At 36.9% G+C, this 18993-nt stretch overlaps 1 protein-coding gene across 1 annotated transcript in view; it reads left to right on the top strand.

Annotated features, from left to right (window-relative positions):
* The window catches only part of SNX3 (sorting nexin 3), a 40506-nt gene extending 22117 nt beyond the window's left edge, over positions 1-18389 (top strand). The window contains exons 2-4 of the mRNA XM_004372443.3: positions 12190-12285; positions 15908-16032; positions 17640-18389. Of these exons, the coding sequence (XP_004372500.1) occupies positions 12190-12285; positions 15908-16032; positions 17640-17745 (327 nt within the window). The 3' untranslated portion in view covers positions 17746-18389. The remainder of the gene's footprint in view (positions 1-12189; positions 12286-15907; positions 16033-17639) is intronic.
* The last annotated feature ends 604 nt before the right edge of the window (positions 18390-18993 follow it).

The following is an 18993-nucleotide window of genomic DNA, read 5'->3' as shown; positions in this document are numbered from 1 at the left end:
ACTGCCTAGTCATGCGCCATCCCCACAATTTTTGCTATATTTGAGCCCATTGTTGGAGCTACTGTGTCAGTCCATCTCATTGAGGGTCTTTCTCTTTTTAGCTGACCCTCTACTTTACCACGCATGATGTCCTTCTCTAGGGACTAGTCCCTCCTGATGATATGTCTAAAGTATGTAAGACGAAGTCACACCATCCTTGCTTCTAAGGAGCATTCTGGCTGTGCTTCTTCCAAGACAGATGTATTCGTTCTTCTGGCAGTCCGTGGTATAGTCAGTATTCTTCACCAACACCATAATTTAAAGACATCAGTTCTTCTACAGTCTTCCTTATTCATTGTCCAGCTTTCGTATGCTTGCGAGGCAAATGAAAACACCATGGATTAGGTCAGGCACACCTTAGTCTTCAAGGTGACACCTGTGCTTTTTAACACTTTAAAGAAGTCTTTTGCAGCAAATTTGTTCAATACAATGTGTTGTTTGATTTCTTGACCACTGCTTCCGTGGGTGTTGATTGTGGATCCGAGTAAAATGAAATCCTTGACAGCTTCAGTCTTTTCTCCATTTGTCATGATGTTGCTTATTGGTCCATTTGTGAGGATTTTTGTTTTCTTTATGTTGAGGTGTAATCCATACCGAAAGCTGTAGTCTTTGATCTTCATCAGTAAGTGCTTCATGTCCTCTTCGCTTTCTGCAAGCAAGGTTGTGTCATCTGCATATTGCAGGTTGTTAATGAGTCTTCCTCCAATCCTGATGCCCTGTTCTTCTTCATATAGTCTAGCTTCTCAGATTATTTGCTTAGCATACAGATTGAATAAGTATTGTGATAAGTATTGTGAAAGGATGCAGCCCTAACGCACACCTTTCCTGACTTTAAACCACACAGTATCCCCTTATTCTGTTCAAATGACTGAGTCTTGATCTGTGTACAGGTTCCTCATGAGCACAATTAAGTGTTCTGGAACTCCCATCCTTCACAACATTATTCATAATTTGTTATGAACCACACAGTTGAATGCTTTTGCATAGCCAGTAAAACACAGGTAAACATCTTTCTGGTATTCTCTGCTTTCAGCCGGGATCCATCAGACATCAGCAGTGATATCCCTGGTTCCACGTACTCTTCTGAATCCAGCTTGAGTTTCTGGTAGTCCCCTGTTGATATTTTGCTGCAGCTGCTTTTGATTGATCTTCAGCAAAATTTTACTGTGGTTCATGAGACTTCATAATTAATATTTATATAATGTCGTGACTTAAAATATCTTATTTACCACACTTCCAAGTAGACTTTGAGGACTAGAATTGAAGGACCTGGAATGATTTCCATTTCTCACAGACTTGACAACTCAGGGCAGAGGGCAAGGAAGGGGAAGTATGGGAAGAAAAGAGATTAGACAGAAAACTCAGAAATGGCTTAAATTATGAGGAAAAGAACCAGAACATCCTGCTCTCCGGTCTAACCTCAAATACTGATTATATCTAACAATTAGAATGTGCTGCCAGAAAATGCTTTAAATTGTGCTGATCTAATTATTTATGTATTGAAACCTTTGATGACAAGTTACAGTTCCTCTTATCACCTGTACTCTTAACCATGGTTTATTATGTGGGTTCTTAGACAAAGAGTTACTTCACATTTCTAATATTTCTAATAAAATGAAGATTTTTGTGTTAGTGATTTGAGTACTGTCAGGCTATTAAACAATAATCACTCTTTGTAGCGCTTTATGAAATCAGATATTGTAATGGTATTGCTGTCAGTCTGCCGATTTAAAACAGGCAGTGTATAGTGTTTAATGTTATTGTCTAGTTGCTCTTGTAGCTAATCACTCTGACTAGAAAAGAATCTATTAATATATATATCACTCATATCTTAGAGAATTACAATTCATTAAACGTCCTTTTTCATATTTTTTATAGTTTTCCAGGTACTATTTTGTGTTTTGGAAAAACACTTCAGCTTCATTCGTTTATAGTATAGGTAGCAAACTATTTCATATTATGTATTCTTAGTTAAAGGTTTATCAAGCTATTTATTATAAAGAGAGCAGCTCAGTCTTTTCTTTTATAACCTTGCCTTTGTTTAGCATGGAAAAACCAGTGTAGCTCATTTTATCAGATTCTTAATGAAGGAACACTTCCCTTGCTAGAAAATCCAGAATAAATTAGCTACTTTGGATTATCTGGGAACCTCAGAACATAATCAAGAGCTAATAAGGAAGCAAAAAAGAAGTAAACAGCGAAGAGTTAAAAATAAATTACACTCTACACTTGAGGTACCAAGTTTTTATATATGAAATACAGTCCTTTCGTAATCTATTTGATTCTTGTCTAGCAAAATTCTACCAAGGTTAGGTTATTGATTAGATTATGTATTGCTGTGTAACAAATAACCCCAAGATTTGGTGGCTTAAACCAAGAGCCAAACATTCATTTTATCACAAGTCCTCAGTTTGGTCAGGTCTTAGAAGAGACAGCTTGTCTCTGTTCTCCACTTGGCACCTGCTGGAGCACCTTAATTGGGACTGGAGAATTTATTTCCAGGATTGCTCAGTCAGATGGCTGGTACATTGGTGCCGGCTGCCAGCCAGGAGCTCATCTGGGACAGTTGATCAGGTTCTTAGTTCTCCTCCATGTGGATAGTTAGACTTCCCACGGAATGGTGGCTAGGTTCCAAGAGAACAAATACTGATCAGCAAATATTCCAAGCGGACAAGCCCCAGTGTACAAGTGCTTGCTAATACACCATTGATCAAAGGCAGTCACATGTCCAAGCCATCGTGGGAGGGGATACAGAAAGAAGTTTAAATACTGGGAGGCATGGTTTATTATAGGCCGCTGTCTCACTTTCTTAGTGCTACTGTAACAGAAATACTATAAGTGGGTGGCTTTAAAGAATAGAAATTTGTTTTCTCACAGTTTAGGAGGCTTGAAGTTCACATTCAGAGTGTGGCTGTAGGAGGAGGTCTTTCTTTGTCTGTCTCAGCTTCTAGTAGCCAGCAATCCTTGGTTCCTTGGCGATCTTCATGTTTGTGCTTACTTGTCTCTGTCCCTGCTGTTTCTTATAACTCAGAAGCGATTGAGTTTAGGGCAATGCCTACACTGATGACGTTATTAACATAACAGAGAAAACCCTGTTCCCAAAGGGAATTACATCCACAGGTATGACTCATTGCTGTTGAGTCCATTCCAACTCATAACCACCCTATAGGACAGAGTAGAACTGCTCCATAGGGTTTCTAAGGAGCGGTTGGTGGATTTGAACTGCCAGAGCCTTTTGGTTAGTAGGCATAGATCTTAACCACTGTGCCACCAGGGCTCCATCAGCAGGTATAGGGTTAGGACTCCAACACAGATACTGGGGGGACACAATTCAGTCCATAACAGCAACCAAAGTTAATAGCCTACGGCAGTTATGTTCCTTCCAATCTACAGCAAAATAGCTTCTCAGAAGAACAATTTGAAACCTTTAGGGGTTTATCCTAAGGATGGTATGTAAATTCCCTGGGTCTATATTGAAGCCTCAGTCAGCTCTCATCAGTTGCATTTTTTTGCCCAGGGTCAGAGAGCTGGTTAAGGAAGGAGTTGGGATTGAAACCAGATTATCTGTTTCCAGAGCCTGTGTGCTTAACCATTGTACTATACTGCTTCCCACCTGGATAATGTCTATATATAATCATGTTAATGATACAAAGTGAGAAGCTAAAAATACATTTAGTAAAACCAAGATTTGTATTTTCATATTGAACGGTTATATACCAAAATGAAATTTCTGCAAATGGACATGTATTATTCTAATTTTTTTTAATTCTAAGGATGCCTTTTTATGAACCTACCATGCAAACTCAGCCTAATATAAAAACCAAAAATCCATTGCTGTTGAGTCAATTCTGACTCATAGTGACCCTATAAGAGACAGTAGGACTGCCCCATAGGGTTTCCAAGGAGCAGCTGGTGGATTCGAACTGCTGACCTTTTGGTTAGCAGCCATAGCTCTTAACCACTGCAACACCAGGACTCCCAACCTCATATATACATGTGTATATATCATGTTAAACAGAAACTATTGTAATTGTCAAGGATTTCATTTTACTTGGATCCACAGTCAGTTCCCATGGAAGCAGCAGCCAAGAACTAAACGACGTAGCATTGGGCAAATCTGCTGCAAAAGACCTCTTTAAAGTATTAAAAAGCAAAGATGTCACTTTGAGGACTAAGGTGCACCTGACCCAAGCCATGGTATTTTCAGTCACCACGTATGCATGCAAAAGCTGGACAATGAATAAGAAAGGCCAAAGAAGAATTAATATCGATGAAAGTTGGAAAGGTATATGGAGTTACTTGGTTTATTCATTAAGCCAGTCTAGATAATGTCTTCTATAGTGTTTTAGAAGTTATACCATAAGGATTACTTCTTTTAAAGTAATGGGGAATTGTATCACTGGAAGGCCACGTCCTTATTTTAAAAAAGAAGAAAAGAAAGAAAAAAATGAAAGAAAGAAACTAAACTAAATACCATGGCTTAGTGACAATCTACATTTCAAAGGTTCTCCAGACTAAAAGCTTATTCTTCACTTAAGTGACTTCTCCCCAGCCATGTTTAGAGTTCATCTAGGTTATAAACCATATCTCCAGTTATTCATGCTGTTCCAGATTGGGTAAAACAAGTATCAAAAGTACTGAAGCGGGAGGTAATAGCTTAAGCACTTCTCAGCTTATCCTTTATCACTAGATGCATATATTTGGAGAAATGCAGCCGTTAATGAGAACGGTAGTGGGGCGTCCATTTACATCTCTTAGGATTGGTTGAATAGATTATGGCCTATTGAGTATACTTTTGATGTCGTTGCCAGTCTCTTTTTCCAAATGTACATGTGACACCATTTGAAGAAATACTAGAAGCACCTAGTAAACATTTTTCTAGTATCTATTGTTAAGCTATATTCAGGTGATCACATCTTAAGGCTTGGTTTTCTACGTGGCTATCAGTGATAATCAGGTTACATATATGGTATCTTTAGCTGCTGACTTTAATAGGTCAACCTGTGTAAGGCCTACCTTTTTGAAAACTAATAATGTTGCAGTTTCCTGTGTTTAGACTTGAAGGGAGCACTTGTTTTAGAGCTCTATACCAAGGTTTCAGAAATCTCTTCTTTAGTGTTACAATGTCAATTTGTATTCCTGATGATCTTACCCTGTACTTTACTTTGGGGAAAATGGCTGGTTTCTTTTTTTATATAAATAACAGTTTAAGAGCATCTATCAGGTATACGGAGCCCTGGTGGTACACTGGTAAAGAGCTACAGCTGTTAACCAAAAGGTCAGCAGTTCAAATTCCCCAGCTGCTCCTTGGAAACCCTATTGGGCAGTTCTTCTCTATCCTATAGGGTCGCTATGAGTCAGAATCAACTAGATGGCAGCGGGTTTGGTTTTGGGTTATTAGATACACAGACATCTTACAACATTTCATTTGTTTGAAGTTTTGTTTTGTGGTATATTATTAGAACAGAAACAGCAATAAAATAATATTGATCAGTTCTCTACAGGTTTTTAGTCTTGTTCTTTTCTAGTTTTCTGAATACCTCAGATATCTTATATAATTAGTCCATCACCTTTTCATGAGCTAAGCAAAATGTTTTCTCATCTTACAAATGAAAAGGCGAGGTGCACAGAAGCTTGGGAATTACGCTGAGTTTCTCCTGGACCAGGTGCAAATATCCATAACCAAGTGGACTATAAACCCTATTCTTACCCTGTCTACTGAATCAACAAATTGTGGGCATATGTACTTAACACTTCTTGCATATCCACACTGTATTTGGCAGAGAGTGGGGCTTTCGTGTAATAAACCAGTCTCTTTCCTAATGGTGGTGGTGGTGGTTGTTAGGTACTGTGGAGTCGATTTCAACTTATAGTAACCCCATGTGACAGAGTAGAAGTGCCCCATAGGGTTTTCTAGGCTGTAATCTTTTTTTTTTTTTTTACAGTTTTTTTTTATTTTTGTTTTTTACTATTGTACTTTAGATGACAGTTTACAGAACAAACCAGCTTCTCATTAAACAATTAGTACACATATTGTTTTGTGACATTGGTTACCAAACCCACAACATGTTAACACTCTCCCCTTCTCGACCTTCGGTTCTACTAGGCTGTAATCTTTACGGGATCAGATCACCAGGTCTTTCTCCCACAGAGCTGCAGGGTGGGTTCGAACTTCCAACCTTTTGATTAGCAGCCGAGTGCTTAACTGTTGCCCCAGTAGGGCTCCTTTCCTAGATAATGGTTAAAGTCAGGCAAATAACTTAAAAAACGTGAATTGTGCTCTGACAATTCTGTAAGTTTTTCATTTAGCTGGGCAAATTCTAAATGGCACCAAATTTTATCATGAAGGGCAAGTGCAAGAATTTTTTTTTTAAAAAAGCAATCTTTATTAACTATTAAGAGAATAAAAAAGAGTACCTTTACTGGCCTCATGTTAACCAAGTGATCCAGTAGTAGGGCAAACTGACACATGCATCTCCTGACGTGATGCACTCAGAAGGCTTCAACATCACTTAGGCACATTCCTGCCAAAAATATGTAACATAACATGCCAGGTGGTCATGAAGAGACAATCAGACAAACCCAAAGGTAGAATATGTCCCAAGTATCTGGCCTGGACTCTAAAAATGTCAGTGTCTTGAATGGCAAAAAGGGCAGGGGGGTACAGTTCTAGATTAAACGAAACTAAAGAGACAAGTAAAAGGAGCCCCGGTTGTGCAGTGGTTAAAGCACTCAGCTGCTAACCAAAAGGTTGGCAATTCGAACCCACCAGCGGGAGAAAGATGTGGCAGTCTGCTTCAGTAAAGATTGTAGCCTAGAACCCTATGGGGCAGTTCTACTCTATCCTGTAGGGCCACCATGTGTCGGAATCGACTTGACGCAACGGGTTTGGTTTTTGGTTTGAAAGAGACAACCAGGTGCAATACTTAATTATTGATTAGATTCTGTTTTTTTTTTTTAAAGTTACAAAGAATACCATTGGGACACTAGTAAAATTTGAATATGGACTGTATACAATGTAAAATTTCCTATGGACTGTATACAATGTAAAATTTCCTATGGACTGTATACAATGTAAAATTTCCTAGGCATAAAACTTAACTTTTTGAGTAGCAGATAATTATAATTCTCTGCTGTTTAAGTTTAGCTTGGGCTTTAGCTCTGAGATACCTTTAAATTATTAATATTGGGTTTCTTATATCGATACTAAGTGAGCTACCCAGCTTACTTTTAAAAGTGTTGAGTATTTGATACAAATATTTATAGGCGCTCCTGTGTTTGTTTCAGAGGTGTAGTGAAACATGATTTGCAGAGTTTTCATAACCTCATGAGTGAAATTGAAAAGTCTGAAGTATAAAGTAGACCAAGATTACTCAAAGTCAACCTCTTCAGCATTTACCGACACACACATACACAGATACAGATGAAGGCTGTGGCTTAGGCTGTGGCTTTTGCTGATGATGGATTTTACTTTTGCTCTTCTCTGATCATATGAGACTATATTGGCTGATCTATTATTTCCTACAAAGAGCAGGTAAAATATTTCCTACAAGTATTATTATTTCATACAAGTGGCCGAAGAGTCTGACACTTTTACCTGTTATGAAATAAAGTGCTGCTCCTTATGCATACATGCAGCTGATCTGTCAAGTTCTGTGGCTTCTACTTCTGTGCTAACTTCTTTGTTCTCTCACCTCCTTTGCTACCGACGTAACTCTAGCCTAGAGTTTTAGCATACCACTTTTCTGTTAAAAGATGTTTACTAACTCCTTTTGCTTACAATGGATAGCTTAGCCAGCCATTCAGGACCCAGTTTAATCTTTTCAGTTTTATTTCCTATCGTCACCTATGCTTTAGAATATGTAAGAATTACTTCCCAAATATATCCTGAACTTGCTACTTCTCTGCATTTAATTCATACTTTTTTCTCCATTCTCAACTGCCTTCCTATAAGATAGCTCCATGTGTAAAAAGAATCCTGGCCAACTCAATTTTTAATTCCTTTTTGCTTTTTTTTTTTTTTCCTACAAATAGTATCATGCTATATGCATGAAACTTCTTATACTTAACACATCTTAGACATCTTTCTTGTCAGTATCTAGCTAAATTATATTTTGTAAAAGTATGTAATATTTCATTTTATGGCTGTAACAATATGTTAAGTTTCTATTCTAGTTTTACATAATGCTAAAGTAAAACTTTTGTGCACTGATATCTTTCTGTGCCTGTAAGAATATTCATCGGATTAATTTCTTGTGGAATTGTTGGCTCAAAAGATATATGCGTTTGAAATAGTGATGTCACCAGGAGGCCCTTCTTAAAGGTTGTACCAGTTCTCACTACTGTCAGCAGGTTTTTTAGGTGCCTGTCTTTCTCTACCCTCACCAACCTGGGTATTACAATTTAGTTCTTTCCTGTCTGGTAAGTGAAGATGGGATCTTACTGTCTTAACTAGCATCACTTGTGTGAGTGAAGTTGGACATTACTGGCCATTAGAGTTTCCATGTTCTGCGTGTTTTGTCAGGTTATTCATCTTTGCGTTTATTACATTTATTCATATTTTAATGAATTAGCTTTTCCTTATATGTTGTGAATATTCAACTACAGTTTGTTCTTTGTCTCTCAGCTTTGTTTATGGCTTATGATATTTTTAACCATATAAATTGTAACTTTCTATATACTTATCTTCTATACCTCCCTACTATATGATAAACTTTATAAGGGGCCAGGACTGCAACTTATTCATCATTATGTTCCCCATCATATCTAGCACTGTGCTCAAATTTTATAGGTGCTCAGTAAATAATAGTTGAATGAATCCTCCCATAGTTGTAGGAAAAAAATAATTCTCCTTGCTCTTCTCCCCTCAGAAAACCAAAATACAACATTTTATAAAGGTAAATAAATTGAAAGTAGCCAATCACAAGAGTTTGTAGTTAACTGATAGCTCAGTGGTGTAAACAGAAAACCTCAGCGCTTTCCATATGTTTATTTTGATCAAGTAAGTTGAATTTAAAGTTCTTGTAATGATTAAGAAAGGAGCCCTGGTGGCCCAGTGGTTAATTGCTCAGCTACTAACTGAAAGGTTGGCGGTTTAAACCCACCCATCGCTCCTCAGAAAAAAGATGTAGCAGTCTGCTTCTGTAAAGATTACAGCCATGGAAGCCCTTTGAGTCGTTTTATTCAAATCCACCAGGCGCTCCTTGGAAACCCTATGGGGCAGTTCTACTCTGTCCTATAAGGTTGCTATGAGTCATAGTAGACTCAGTGGTAATGGGTTTGGTTTTTGGTTTTATAGGGTTGCTGTGAGTTGGAATTGACTAGATGGCAATGGGTTTGATTTTGGTTTTGGTGTAATGATCAAGAAAAAGTTAACCGACAAAACTTAATTACTCTAAAGGTGACAGGCAAATAATATTAAGAATTTCTTGACATAGCTTTATAAGAGCTCTAAAGAAGTCTTCATACAAAAAGAGAAATTATAGCCAGGTGAGAAAACTAAATAAAAGAGTTTTCTTAAACTAAACCATGATCCTTTAATATATAAACTATTAAACTATCAGCTAATCATAGAAGAGAAGGGATTTCCCCCTCCTACTCGCACCAAAAGGTGGGGTCTACTTGCTCTATTAGAATGAGTCAGATATAATCATGATTGTGTCAAAAGTTCAAAAGGGAAGATGGAAGGTAAAATGAGCTGAATTGGCACACTTCCCTCAACATTGTACCTGTAAGCTTGATATGTTGTTTCAGAGATTAACTTTATAGACTTCCGTGCACAGAAGTATGAAAATTCTTAGGGAACACTTTTCACTGGCTTGATCTTAACGTATTGAATAAAGAGAGTAGTTAATCCCTTTTGTAAAGTAATTTGAGAGGAGGGAATTCAAAATGTAAAATCTCACCTTCAGAAAACACTCAATTCTGTAAAGACCCTTCTATCTTTAGACACTTACAAAGACTTAATATTTTAATGTGGAAGGGTGAGCTTGGTTAAAAATCCAATGAGTGAAACTAGAGAGAAATAATCCAGTGCTTGCTTTCTGGAAATTATCATCCTGCTCTCCAGGGGACTTAATTTTATTCCCTGTGGGGGATAAGAATATCCCTCTGTACAGCAAACCAGCATCGCTAAATATAAGCTTGACTTTTAGTATAATAAGAGTCTTGTTAGGTGCAATTTTGCTCTTAGTCATTAATACAATGAACAAATGTTGTGGTTACCTGGGAAAGAAAATTCAAGTGCTTTTAAACCTCTTGTGAGATTTGGTTTCATGCTTGAAACCTATACAGTGTTAGACGCAATAGCATCTGTAGAAAATTTCAGGCTGTAAGGTATACAACATAGAAGTTAATACACTTTGGAAAAAATTGAGACCACTACAAAATGGGTTTCAGGTCCTGAATAAAAAGCTTTTCTTTTGCTGAATGACATTTACTTAACCAGCAGCATTAAGTTTAACAAATGCCTGAAATTTTCTTAGGAGTTGAATTTTGCACAATGTTGTTGTCCCTGTACATAGTAGGAAGCCAGTCTTTCCTTCAGGTGGCGCTTAACTTTTTTCTACAGTTCTACTCAAAGACTGAATTAAGGACAAAATACAGTCTAAAAATTTAGGGTATTAAATAGCATTTTCAACAAGTTATGGCTTAAAATGTGTTAGATCATTTCTGTCCCCTGCAAACTTTTAAGTGACATTGTTAGTGGTGTTCGTTGCCATCAATCCATTCTGACTCATGGCAACCCCATGCATTACAGAATAGAATTGTTCCATAGAGTTTTCAAGGTTGTAACCTTCTGGAAGCAGATCACCAGGCCTTACTTCCATGGCACTTTTATGTGCATTTTAAACCTATTCTTGATAATAAAATACTAGTATCAAACAGCTCCTGCTAATAGTGCTTAATCAGAAAACTTTTTTATTGGATTTGGTAGCATAAGAGGAATCCTATAAAAAATAGAAGTTGACAGAAGTGGCAAGTAGTAGCCTTTGTAATCTTGTAAGAACAAAGTCTCTAAAAGTTTTTCTTTTTTGTTTACATTCTGATGTAACTTCAAAGTGCTGGGCATTATGTTTTCAGTTCTTAAACTTGCCCCCAACTTGTAAACTCTGTATCTATGAACCTTATCTAATGTATATGACTCTTAATTTCTTGCTAGTGGTAAGAGTTCGGATGCTCCAACTCCTTGCCTGCTATTTTCTGGCATTTTTTAAAGAAGGCCGTTATGAATAGTGCTTCATTCATTTCTTTCATTATACAAGAGCTAATCTAGTCCCAGTAGGTGCCCTTGAGTCAATTCTGATTCATAGCGACCGAATGTACAACAACCTAGTCCTAACAACAACAACAATGAAAACCAAACCCGTTGCCATCAAGTCGATTCCGACTCATAGTGACCCTATAGGACAGAGTAAACTTGCCCCATAGGAAACTAAGAACAGCTGGTGGATTCAAACTGCCAACCTTTTGGTTAGCAGCTGTAGCACTTCACCACCACACCACCAGGGCTCCAGTTCTAGTAATGAAATATTTTTTATTTCATTTTAAAGTAGTTAAGCTCTCTTTCCAGAGAGCCCTGGTGGCACAGTAGTTAAAGTGTTCAGCTGCTATCCGAAAGGTCTCCAGTTCAAATCCACCAGCAGCTTTGTGGGAGAAAGATGTGGCAGCCTGCTTCTGAAAAGATTACATCCTTGGAAACCTTATGGGGCAGCTCTGCTCTGTCCTACAGAGTAGCTGTTAGTCGGACTGACTCAACAGCAGTGGGTGTGGTTTGGATAAGGTCTCTTTCCACTATGAGCATTGCATACTAAGGTACTTTTTCTCATTCCTGCTCAGTTGGTATTTTACAACACACGGAAATAATAGAAAAATGATCTCTGTTTATGTAAATAACCTAAGGCAGAATGGTTACCCCAAAGCACACGTGTAGCATGCATTTTAAAAATTGTATTCTAGTGTAAATATACTTAACAATTAGCAAAGTTTTGTTTTGTTAGAGATAAAATGTCATCTTAATAATTTTATTATTATCTAAATGTAACTAGGCTTGCCATATTAGCAATTTGATTAACATAAGTTTCTCTTTTTTTGAAGTCCCCCTTAGCTTGATAGTGCTTCACTTTAGGAGTAACCTTTTAATTGTTTCAGACAAATCTTCCTATTTTCAAGCTGAAGGAATCTACTGTTAGAAGAAGATACAGTGACTTTGAATGGCTGCGAAGTGAATTAGAAAGAGAGAGCAAGGTAAGAATTATTTTTAATGCTTCCTTAAAGCAAAACGTTACGAGTTTTAATGTTTAAAATCTTGCAGGAAAATTATCTTGAATAAAATGGGTAAAAGCAAATAGGATTTCTTTTTTTCAAATAGTTCAGTTTCATGTTATTTCAAGGGAGGTAGAGAAAGAATCTTTGTAATATTTCCTTGAAACTCTTCTTTTGCTTATCTACCTCAGTGGCCCAGTTGAGGTCTTCGTTGACTCTCACTTGGGTTGTAACACTTCTTAAAACTTTCTTGCTATCTCTTCCTTCCTTTTCCTCATCTTCCTGTTCCCCCCTCCTCCCCCCCACACACTTTGCCAGGTTTCTCTTCCTCACTACATCTCATGTCACTGTATTACCAATTTTTTTACTGAGTCATAATACATACATTTTTTCATTATCACACGTACATATAACAAATAAAAATTCTATAAAATAATACTTAACCTTACTCTGTGTAATACCTGCTGATAGTCTCTTTAGCGTAGCTTTTTAAAATGATGGCCATGATACACTAGTGGGTTTGCCACCTGCAATTTGCCAAACACTATTATATACCTTGATAAGGATTATCTTCTGTTAGAAGAAAATTTGGTGTCTTTTTCTACCAAATAAATTGGAGGGAGAAAGGTCTAACTCTCATGTCCCTCATTCCAGTCCTGTGTCAGAATGGTGAAAAGTTATTTGTGACTAGAGTGTAGTAGGAAAGAAGTGGGTGTGGTAGGGGTCATGAAGTAGGTTAAGGCTGCGTTGTGCTCACTTCTGAAGCTTCGTAAGCTAGAAATAGAAGGAAAACTTCTTAAACCAGATAAATGTGGCTGAATACGAGAGTGATATATACAGATCATAGCATTCTACCAAAAATGTCAAGGAAAAACTACCTTACTCAAAATAACATCAAAGCATAAAATACATGTTAATAAAACTAACAACATAAGACTCATGTAAAGAAAACTGTAAAACTTCACTAAGTGACATAAAAGTAGACCTTAATAAATAGAAATACTACATTCCTGGTTTAGAATATTTACTATTTTAAACATTAATTTATTCTGCAGACATTTTAGTGTTATAGGAGTTACAGAACAAAATAAAATCCCCACTTTTATGGTGCTTACATTCTATTGCATAAGTCAGGGTGGTGGTGAAGGGAAGGGAAAACGGGAAGAAAATAGTAAAATATATAGTATGTCAGATGGGTAATAAGCTTTACAAAACAAAATTAAGAGAAATAAGAAGTACCAGGAGAGTTACTGTCTTATATTGGATGGTCAAGGGAAGGCTTTACTTATAAATGACATTTTAGCAGAGACCTGAAGGAACTAAGGTAATATCTCCTAACTTATTCATAAAATTCTAATAGAAATCTTAAAGGGGTTCTTTATAAACTTACAGATTTATAGGAGCTTTAGAATCAGAAAAAGCTCAAAAATAGCCAAAAAATTATTTTGAATAAATATTGAGCTACTAGACATCAGAACATGTCTTAAGAGTGTAGTAATTAAAATAGTGTGGTATTGCTTTGTTGTTAGTGTTGTTAGGTGCCATTGAGTCAGTGCCGACTCATAGCCACACTATAGAACAGAGTAGAACTGCCCCATAGGGTTTTCAAGGAGCAGCTGGTGGATTTGAACTCCTGACCTTTTGGTTAGCAGCCATAGCTCTTAACCACTGCACCACCAGGGCTCCAGTATGGTATTGCTTTAGGGACTGGCAGATAGATTAGTGGAATGTCAGAGAGAGTTTAGAAGCTGACTTGTGTTTATAGGGAGTTTAATTCATAACAAAAATAACATTGTCAGTGAGTGGAGAAAGGAACACGTATATTCAGTAAATGGGATTGAAGCATTTGCATTTCTATTTGGGAATAAAGATTTATAACTCACTATATACAAATTGGAGCCCTTGTGGCATAGTGGTTAAGAGCTACTGCTGCTAACCAAAAGGTCAGCAGTTTGAATCCACCAGCTGTTCCTTGGAAACCCTATGGGGCAGTTCTACCCTGTCCTTTAGGGTCACTATGAGTCAGAATCGACTCGATGGCAACGGGTTTGGTTTTTTTTTTGTTTGTTTGTTTATATACAAATTATGTGTGATTTGAAGATTTAAATGTACAAAACTAGTTAGGAATGCTTTGGGTGAAAAAGAAGAAATTTTTTATGATCATGAGGAAGAAGGGCCTTGATAGGCTTTGGGCTTTGCCTGACATAGACCTAGCACATTGGGGTGTTTAATAAATGTTTGCTGAATGTATACTTTACTTTTTTTCCCCTAATAACAAGTTTATTGAGATATAATTCACCTACCATACAATTCACCCATTTAAAGAGTACAATTCAGTGGTGTTTAGTATATTCACAGTTGTGCAAACTATCACTACAGTCAATTATAGAACATTTTTATCACCCTAAGAAGAAATCCCATACCCATTAGTAGTTACTACCCATTTCCCCTCCAATACCTCCCCACCTAGCGCAGACAATCATTAATCTACTTTCTATCTCAATGGATTTGCCTGTTCTGGACATTTCCTATAAATTGAAACATAAAACATTTGGTCTTTTGTGTCCCTCCTGGACCATCACACCTGACCCCGACCAGGATTCTGGCTCTCAAGCTCACCAGGCTACAAAAAGTGTTTTCACAAAGTTCAGCAGCATCCTCTTAAACCAGTTGTTAGGAGTTGATTCTGACACACAGCAACCCCGTGTGTATCAGAGTAGAACTGTGCCCCATAGGGTTTTCAGAGGCTGATTTTTCAGAAGTAGATTGAAGGCCTTTCTTCCAAGGCGTCTCTGGTGGATTCAAACCACCAGTCTTTCGGTTAGCATCTGAGCACATTAACTGTTTGTACCACCCAGGAACTCTGAAATAAATAGCTAGGTGCTATTTAATTGAAACAAATACATGAGCTCCAGCTAATTTCCAGAAGGAAGAGATCAGAATGAGTAGACCCTGGAGGATTGTTAGGCTTTGAAGGGGAAGATTCAGGATGTTCCTATGGTATGGGAAGGAAGAAATGACAAGTCTTTGGGAAAAGATAGGAGGATAGTGAGTTTGGGAGAAAGTTGACAGGTTGTTTAGCCTAGAAAATGAAAGAGTGGCAGTGTGTAGGGTTGTTTATTTTCTCATCACCTCAACTACAATTAGGAAAGACCTATATGCAGATGGTGAGAGGTTGAGGAAATTGACTACAGAATTATATATCCGTGCCAGACAGAACATTATTAGTATTTTATTTCTTCTTCACTTAATTGAGAATCGATTTTCATCTCTGCAGTTTCCATTGAAATGAGGCATTGTCTTCCTCAGGTGGCATCAAAGGTGTCTGTTTGTATACTTGTGCTTTGATAAGGCCAGGAACAACGATAATTAAGTTCTTGGCCTTGCCCTGAATGGACAGTTCTGCATTTGATTATCTTGCTCCAAAACGTTGTCTTATTTCATTGTTTTTTTACTGATTATCTTTTATATTTAAACCAGCTTGAGAGTCATATGGCTCTCATAGTGAGGATATACTTTGACTTCATGTTGTGCTGTGTAAATTTTCACAGCCCAGTTAATAAGTCATCCTGATCAGAACTTCCTGTCCTCATGTGTTTTTTAGGTTGTAGTTCCCCCACTCCCTGGAAAAGCATTTTTGCGTCAGCTTCCTTTTAGAGGAGATGATGGAATATTTGATGACAGTTTTATTGAGGAAAGAAAGCAAGGGCTGGAGCAGTTTATAAACAAGTAAGTGCTTTCTGTCCGTCAAGGTGTGAGAATGAACAGTTCTCTGAGACTACTTCATAGATTCAAATTTAGGTGACTACCTAAATTTAGATATAAATTACTGGTTGCTTTTCCTTTTGGCCATTTCCTAACTAACTTTTTATACAATTTAAGCAAAGTAAAAGTATCTAACAAGTTGAATATCGTGATAAATATTAACACACTTGTGTGATTGAAATATGAGTATCTTTATGTTGACTTAAGTTTTGTATTTGTTTTGCTTGGTTAATTTATGCAAATTATGTTTAAAATTATAGTATTTAAAAAATACAGTTTTACTTATGATTCTTTCTGATTTAAGGTATGTACTGGCATGAACAATAAAATTTACAATACACTTGCAATCATTTTGTTTGATTGCAGATGGAGGTATTATCAGCCTGTCTTGTATAAAGGTGCACATTTTAAGTTTTCATGGCAAAATTTTGAAAATAAAAGACGACGTGGGATTGTTTGTCTTTTACTTTAGAAAATCTTAATAAGCTACAAACCAAAATTTCTAGCTGTCAATTTTATCCATTTGAAATGTAGTTATTTTTTAAAAGCAAATGTAATAGGGAGAATTATGCTAGTAAGGCCAGGAAGGGGCTCAGCTATGATTGTGCATTGGCCTTAAGTTTGACCAAGTCAGGTCAAGTCCTGGGAAATAGGAATATACTGTGTGAACTTATTCAGTAGCAGCACTTGAAATTTTATCCAGTGATTTGGATCTGTGAGTGGCACATGGAAGATAGGAAAGGGCTACACAAAGTCTTTAACTCTTGCTTATCTACTGTAGCGCACAGCCTGCATTTGCCTTTTTATGAACATACTTTCCTTTGGGAGGAGGCAGTGCTATATTGTTGGGTGTTGTCGACTCATAGCAACCCCACGTATCAGAGTAGAACTGCCCCATATGATTTTCTAGGCTGTAATCTTTATGGGAGCCAATCGCCAGGTCTTTCTCCCTCGAAGCTACTGGGTGGGTTCAAACTGCCAGCCTTTTGGTTAGCAGCCAAGTGCGTAACTGTTGTACCACCAGGACTCCTAATGCTATATTAGATGTTTTTAATTTTTAAAAATGAAGTGTGGTTGCCCAGTCTGGCCTTATGTTTAGCCTGTGGTAGAAACTTTCAAAAGCAGGTACAAAAAAAAGAAAAGAAAGGACATCTGTGCCTATTTCCTAGTATTTTGGGCTTTTATTGAACTTTAGTATATCATTAACCCCAGTCCTAGGTACTTTCTTCTTTAAAACAAATTCTTAGAATCAATGACATGCTTCATTTTTAAAATTAAAATTCATTTAGGTTTCTTACAAATATACCAACTACTATGTAAAGAAGCTAATTGGGTACGCACACCAGAAGCAGTGTAAAGCTAGTCTGGGGTTAAATATTTTCTCAAGTACTGTTGTGAACCAAAGGAAAGAAAATGTACCATTAATTGATAGAACATATTTTCGGGCACTCCAGAATAACACTTTGTTATTACTAAGTTATACACACTTCCTAACTTTAAAATATGGGTGTTGACATCCCTCACCACCACTTTTGTAAAATATTGAACTAAATTTGTATTTTTATTTCTAGGGTCGCTGGTCATCCTCTGGCACAGAATGAACGTTGTCTTCACATGTTTTTACAAGATGAAATAATAGATAAAAGCTATACTCCATCCAAAATAAGACATGCCTGAAATCTGGCGAGGAGGCAAAAAAAAAAACTTTCCGTGACTATTAATGATTCGTATGTACCAGTGAAGAAGCTCTAACTAACTTTTAGCATGCTGCACAGAAACTGGTATGACATGCCTTCAGTATACTAACACTCATTATGATGCTTGATTTTGTTTTAGCAGTTGACGAGAAGTTAATTTGCTTTAGCGAAAATCTCTCATTCCAGCCTTTCTAAAAATAGCTCTTCCTTGCTGTTTTAATGTGGTGCACACTACTTTATAGCCTCACAAGTCAGTTATTCCAGTATAATCTGCAGTATCCTAACTAAAGTTACTGACTTGGTCTTACTTGCACAGATTTTGTGTCATGTTTGCTTCTTGAATCTAATTAACTAGAATATTTCTCTTATGCCCTTTTTAATATGTGATGTCACTTGTCCTAATTTATGTGTAGGAGCCCTACACTGCTGATTTCCAATACCACACATGTAAGAGACCCACCTGTTTGCAGAAAGTTTCTTCCTTCAGACTTGTAAAACCCTTCACGTGGAAGATTGAGGGACATCTTTATATTCTATATAAAAACAAAATCAAATTTATATACTAAAAATCATTTGTCTAAAATTTTAAGTTGTTTTCAAATAAAAATGCATTTCTGATATGCACTTATTGTGTTGCCTCCAGCTTTTCTTTTTTCCCTTTAAGGCTTTACTGCTTAACTTACTTGTTGAAAGGGATTATTTACTAATTATATACTTCTCATTCCTGTAACTCCATTCCTCTTTAGACATGGTGATATCAAATATGCTACCACCCTTTGAATAGGGTGTTTTCTTTTAAGCAACAAAAAAGTGATGTGCTAAAAAAAGCATTCCTTAAGGCTTATTGAGTCATTTATGAAGCACTTTGTGTGTTTGAAAAATGCTTCATAATCTCAAGACATTCTTCAAAAGGCCTTTTAAGATAAATCAATACTATGCCTCCTATTTTTCAGAAGATTTTTTTTTTCCTAGTCTATCTGAGTAATTTGTTTAAACAAACTTATCAAGGCTGTAATAACCCTTTTCTTAGCAGATTCATGCTTTCTCTTTAATTTGGCTTGGGATAGGGGCATACTTTAGCCTCTCATCAAGGAAGAAGGGCACAGTTTTCTAGCCTGACTGGTATGAACTATGTTGCTGTTGTTAGATGCTGTTGATTTCAACTCGTACTAACCCCATGTTACAGAGTAGAACTGCCCCATAGGGTTGTTTTTTTTTTTTTCTTTTT

This window comes from Trichechus manatus, unplaced genomic scaffold, assembly GCF_000243295.1.
Source record: "Trichechus manatus latirostris isolate Lorelei unplaced genomic scaffold, TriManLat1.0 scaffold00017, whole genome shotgun sequence".
Classification (NCBI taxonomy): Eukaryota; Metazoa; Chordata; class Mammalia; order Sirenia; family Trichechidae; genus Trichechus; species Trichechus manatus.
This window is presented reverse-complemented; position numbering and strand designations above follow the sequence as displayed.